Raw genomic sequence first — 6,410 nt, 5'->3', positions numbered from 1 at the left:
TAACCGCATTTTGCTGCTTAATAACCGATTACTGAAACACATTAGCAGGAATTATATTTATTAGCGTGTCGCATGGTTACTCAGTATTTTGGAAAACGCTCGCAGAAGCCAGAAAGGACATGAATAAAGTGTTTCTGTTCAGTGGAAATATTTCATTGTGTTGCATTTTTACATTGTGGCATTGTGTTTTTTTATGTCATGGGAATTCATTAAGATTTGCTTGGCTGTACTTTTAAATGCTTGCTGTGCACCCAAGAGAGAGAGGGAGCTCGCAGACAAAGCATGCACAGAATTAAAGTCATTTCGGCGAGTTTCAATATCTTCACTGTTTTCTTTTTGCACTGACAGAGACGAGCGCATGGGCTTGACAAATCGGAAAACCCAGCCCATGTTCAAATGGCTGATCTCGAACTGTTTTACTTTGACCAACCCGATCAGAGAGACACCTCCCTGGTTTTTAATAAGCAAAGTGGAAGCGAGAGCAGTTGCGGCGGCGGAAAGTCACTTCACCCCGGCGAAGGAGACCTTTCAGCACCATGGACAGCGAACCGGGGAGCCGAGGAGGAAACAGAAACCTCTTTCACCCGCCAACACCAAGATGACGCTGATGAGGATGTCGGATTGATAGGGACAAGTCCACAAACCTGCAGACTGAGTCACAGCTCATCAAGTGAACTGTATGAGGAGGAGGAGGAAGAGGAGGAGGTGGTGGTGGAGGAGGAGGAGGAGGAAGAGGAGGAGGAGGACATCCCGGAACTTTACTTGCTGTCCGACGACGACCTCTCCTCTGAGGGTTCGGGGAAGTCAGTGGATTACGGCTTCATCACCGCCGTCACTTGCCTTGTGACCGGCATCTCTTTGGTCGCTATATCCTACACGGTCCCCAGGGATGTGCGAGTGGACCCGGACAGCGTGTCTGCCCGGGAGATGGAGCGGTTGGAGCGAGAGAAAGCCAGGGTGGGAGCCCATCTGGACCGGTGTGTCATAGCGGGACTGTGTCTGCTCACCCTCGGGGGTGTGCTGCTCTCCACCCTGCTCATGATCTCCCTGTGGAAAGGGGAGATGATGAGGAGGAAAGCATTTGCCTATTCCAAACACGCAGCAAAGTTGTACGGCTCGATCAATTTGAGGGCAGGCTCCAGCCCGACACGGGAATCCTGCTCACATTTGTCAGTGGCTGATGAGGATTTAGAGGTGCTCAGTTGAATTTATGGACAGGAGGAGCGGAAAGACTCAGAAACTGCTTAGAACATTCTACCAGTGCTGTCCTATAATCGGAGATGTAGGCCTAGTGGGGTAGCTACTTGTTTTTTTGTTGTTTTTTTTTGGGTGGACAAAGACCTTTTTAAAGAATATATTCACTTTTTCCCAAATCTGCCATAAAACAATTTTCATATGCCCATAAGTACACTGACTGAGTTCTGGGTTATTGTTCCTGTTGTACACTGGCTGTTAAAAGAGTGAAAGAGTACTAAATTATACCAGACTCAGACTCACAATGGATGTTTTTTTTAAGGGAGCAAAATCAGTTTATTTTTTATGTATTGGTTTATTTCACAGGAACAGTACACATGAATAAACATCAGAGTAAGCCAATAAGCTATTTTTCATCTTTAGTCCCTAGACAGATGTCAAAAAGTCACCTTGAAAAATAATGAAATATTTAAAATTATAAAGTTATTCAGATCATTTATAAGCCTCCAGAGAAATAATAAAAGAGAAGAGCATATTAATGTTACTTTTAAAAAAATGTGCAGGACATTATACTAAGTACATTGTCAGGAACTAATTAAACATGCAACACAGAGACACACAATACAAAGCATGCAATGAAATCTAATATAGAAATATGGACTGAACAAGACAACATGTGCTGTGTTATTAGCCAAGAAGCAGCAGCAAAGACATAAAAAGTACATACAAAATATGAATCACTCATAACATAAAGCAAAGACACAATGAAAGGCATATATACCAGAGATGTTTTTTTTCCTTGTCAAAATCTTGCACCTACACTTTCCACAATGCAACTTCACTCCACTATACAGATTCAGGTGTGTTATGCTAGTAGCAGCTAACGTAGCAAGCCGCTAGCCTTAAACAGAGATGAGGAGCAGGCTACAGAGGTCTGATCACCTCTGTTCTTTCTAACTCCGCTCTTCACACTCCGCTTGTGGTCTTATCAGGATTCATTGAACTTTGCACTCAAACTATTGTTTTCCCATATATGCAGTAATACTCCCTAACACCTGTTAATAGACTTGATGTGTAACATTTGTGGACTTCCCCTTTAAAAGATCCCTTCCTGACATAATTCCAGTGTCTGAAATTGAGGAACAAAATTCACAGTCCTTGTTTTGTGTCAAATTCAGCCAATTATATGAAATCAACTCAGTATATTCCAAAATGACTTGGATACACTGGATTACACTGGATTGGGATTAGGAGTAGATCTCTTCCCAGTCAGTATGGACAGGAGGAATGATTACAGCAAACAGTAATTCTTTATATATACATATGAGGGTGTTACTGTTGTATTAAGATAAAAACTAAAACATGAGAGCTTAACCTTTAAGTTCACAGGAGGCCATATATGATGATAGTGAGCTGTACAAAATTACTAGAAAAACTGAGTGAAATATTAAATATGCTTTCTTGAAACACATACAGTATATATTTTGTTTACTTTGGTTGTCAGTGGTGTGCTTCATAATTATCTCTGAGGCAACCTTTTGTTTACTGCCGCATCACTGCTTCTAATGATGCTGCTCCTTCAGTGATTCATGTTTACATGCCAGTGCAGACTCATACATTGGAGGCCTATATGGTGTAGCTGCTAGGGAAATCAAACCTCAACCAGCTGGAGTGGTGTCATTGTAAAAGGTCAGTCGTGCTGTAGTGTTCATTTTCCAACTTGTCTAAAACAGCATTTCACTGAATTGCAGGTAACAAAGCTTTGCATGAATCCGTGTTGAACTCCAAAGAAATTCTGTTCTAATATAATTGTGACATGCTGAAGTGATGCTTGTATTTGCTTGGGTTTGATGAAACGCAAATAGTAATACCACAGGAGAAGTAATTAGATTTTGTGGTTGAGCACCGGCGTCGGGGAAGCTCGGTTTACGTCTGATACACTTGGGGGTTTTGACTGCAGATGTTCAAAAGCATACACAGAGAGAGAGAGAGAGAGAGAGAGAGAGAGAGAGAGAGAGAGAGAGAGAGAGAGAGAATCAACAAACCCCTGGGGGAACACTCTCCTGGTAATTGGTGTTACTTAATTGCTCGTGGGAGGCCTACGAATGAGCAGAAAAATAAAATAAACTGAGTGTTTTGACTACTGCCTCAATCAAGCCTGCTTCAACTGATTATTAAAAACAAACCATTCCAGCTGTTATATTGAAGTGAAATGTCACACTGCATACAAGGGGAGAGGAAGTAATGGATTGCCGTCTCTGACAGAGGATGCTGTGAATGAACAATTGTATCCCTACTCACAGTGTGTAGAAAGCGGTGCTGTGCAGCATCTGTAATTGGAAGTACTTACAGCCAGCAGGGTCACATTATCCTTCACAGGACCTTTGCTCACACTCACCTCATTGTAATTAAATAGGTGGAATCACCTGACCTCTTAATGAAATATTAAGTTCATTTCAAACACTAATCTGTCCTCATTTACTGTCATGGAATAACTGTTTACATCTTGGGGGTTTTTCCACAGGTGTCTGATTTCTTCCTTTACTTTACTTATGTGCGAGAAGAAAACTCCCCACTGTGATGAGTTATTTTGTGATAAAAGTGTGGAGAATTCCTGTCCTCTTATCTGTCTGACTCATCTGCCTCAGATTTACTTTTTTTTATTGCTACAAGTTGAACAGCTGTGTGCTTGTTGCATTAAATAGGCAATGTAGGACTGGAGAGAGTTGTATAGCATATTATGAGCAAGGGAGCAAGTTTTCACTGAAAGTCAGCCATCTAAATCAGAACATAATGCTTTCTCATCAGCTGAGGCTCCTGCCTGGAGAGATATTAGTCTTTCCTGCTATTTTTCAGTACAATAACTCTCTTTAATTGGATGCTAATTCACAATTACTTAGTCTTCATTTCTGAGGGATTAACATTACAACTTCTCAAATTCCACTGAAGTGTTATGCACCTGGAGATTTGGTTGTAAAAATGCTGCAAATATCTCAATGTGACATCTCATTGTCTATGTTTATGAAAGTTAAAATGAGCAAAAAACAAATGGAACAAAACAAAATTAATTTTTAACAACAAAAAATAAACTTAACCTAAAACAAGAGGTTCAGGTGTCTTTCTTGACTTTGGTGGCAGCAAAAGAGAAAATAAAATAATCTCATCACAAAGTCAAATTAGTAGCTGATGAAATGATCTTTATCAGGACATGAGTTTGCCCAGTTATCATGGTTTTGTTAATGTTCAAAGGAAAAAAATCAAAGCACCAGCCGATCACAAGACGTCGTTGCAGCATCAAGAACTGTAACATCACACAATGTATCCATTCTGAATTGAGATATGACTTAGTGTATGCATATATAAATAAAACTAAGTAATTTGTGTTGTAGAGTTAGAACTTATTAATTAAAAAGGGGAAATATGCAACTGTTATAATGTGTTAATCAGTCCAATAAGAACATTGAAACAGGAAGAAGTCACACTAGTATCATGTCCTGTAATTTCAAAATTAACTGTTTCAGGGTCCAAAAATATAATAATAACATTTATTACCAACCTTTTGTGAATGTGGGTACAATTTTATTTGATCTATATGAGCATTCATGGAAAAATAGAGCTATGTTTGTATAAGAATTACAGTATTCATGCCGTTTACAGTGAGAGGGAGCAGAGTTTCGGTCATTATTCGGTCATTTAGTCTCAAAATCACTCAATATTTACTACATAGTGCTATATCGGCTACTCTATAGTACATTTACCCAACACCATTTGGTGTTAATGGCATGTTCACTACTTTCTGCTAACAATCCCACAATATAATGCTCCATATCTTATAGATGTGAGTGTCCATAATCTTGATTTGCTGCTCACTATTGAGTAAACTATTAAAGGCTGATTCATGGTCGGTTACTGGACACTTTCGATATAAAAAGTGTTGCTCTGGACTTTCCTTTCATGTTGCACACCTGGAGAGTTTTGTTATGCCGCAGACATTGTCATATTTTGTCACAATGTGATTGGGTAGTGTTCATAACGTTGCCATGGAGATTGGAGTTGAACTGAACTTCTTCATAAGTATTTTGGTCCGTAACCTCAGATAACTTGCATTGTCCTCGATTAGTCAATAAGGGAGTGATTTGGGATACAGCCTTAATTATTTAATTGGCATAACACTTTATAACACTTAACAATTTGTGACATGTTGTGTTTTGTTGTTGTTTATTTTACAGCGAAATGTAATATAAAGTGGCGGGTCAAATATGTTGACCATATCATATATATATATATATATTGCTTCATTTACGGCTCAGAAATTAGCAAGCTGATGTTAGTTTGGTTAATTCAGCAACAGCTCCACTCAGCAGATAGTAGGTGTAAGTATTTAGTCTCCACTTAGTAAAAACCAATGTTAGAACAAGGCTAAATTTGAATATCAGATGCAAACAGCCAGGTTTTGATTGAAAGTGGTGTTTCCATAGTAACATAAGCAAACAATCTAACAACTGTTATCATCAGATTCAATTTCTTTATTTCTTATTTGATGTGTGGAAAAATGCCAAATTACCTTTTTCAGATCCTACCCTGCCCATTTCAAACCACTCTGAAAAGCACAGAGAAGCACAAACACAGAAAATTCTCATGTGAAATGATTTGGCAGGTAATAGTGAGTTCATGTAGTACCCGGTGGCTTGTAGTTGATTGAAAAAATAGGCAAGGTGTAGATGAGAAGGGTTAGAGCAGCTTGTTTTTTCTACAGGCGCATTATTAGTGTTGTAAAGGGGCTGGGACACCGCAACAGCTTTAATTGGTGTCTGTGTTTGTTTTGCCAGGGGAGTCTCCCAGACACAAAATCAAACCTGTAATAAAAAACGACACAGACTCCTACACAAACTGCTGGGGCTCCGAACACAAACCAACACACACGAACACGGATTTATACATAAAAAGTGCGTCTCTTGCAAAAAAAAGCAACTCACATCCACACACACACACACACACACACACACACACACACACACACACACACACACACACACTCACACACACACACACACTCGCTCTGAGATGGTACACACACTCATAGCCCCCACCTCTTCCATGAATGGAGTAAGTCAGAGTAATCATTCAGGGCAGCTGGCAGCAGGAAATGGAATTGGATTGCTGACGGGGTCACTGGGGGTCAAGAGCTGGGGTGTGGTTGTGGACTCTTGGGACCA

The 6,410-nt window shown here is 39.9% G+C and overlaps 1 protein-coding gene across 1 annotated transcript; it reads left to right on the top strand.

Annotated features, from left to right (window-relative positions):
• The first annotated feature begins 396 nt into the window (after positions 1–396).
• On the top strand, positions 397–1,206 carry LOC128374338 (transmembrane protein 74). Its single transcript, XM_053334625.1, has 2 exons — positions 397–705; positions 739–1,206. The coding sequence occupies exons 1-2, from the start codon at positions 397–399 to the stop codon at positions 1,204–1,206; spliced, it is 777 nt and encodes a 258-aa protein (XP_053190600.1).
• Positions 1,207–6,410: the final 5,204 nt, after the last annotated feature.

This window comes from Scomber japonicus, chromosome 15 (genome assembly GCF_027409825.1).
Source record: "Scomber japonicus isolate fScoJap1 chromosome 15, fScoJap1.pri, whole genome shotgun sequence".
In the NCBI taxonomy this organism is placed as follows: Eukaryota; Metazoa; Chordata; class Actinopteri; order Scombriformes; family Scombridae; genus Scomber; species Scomber japonicus.
The sequence above is the reverse complement of the archived record's forward strand: the minus strand, read 5'-3'. Positions and strand labels throughout refer to the sequence as shown.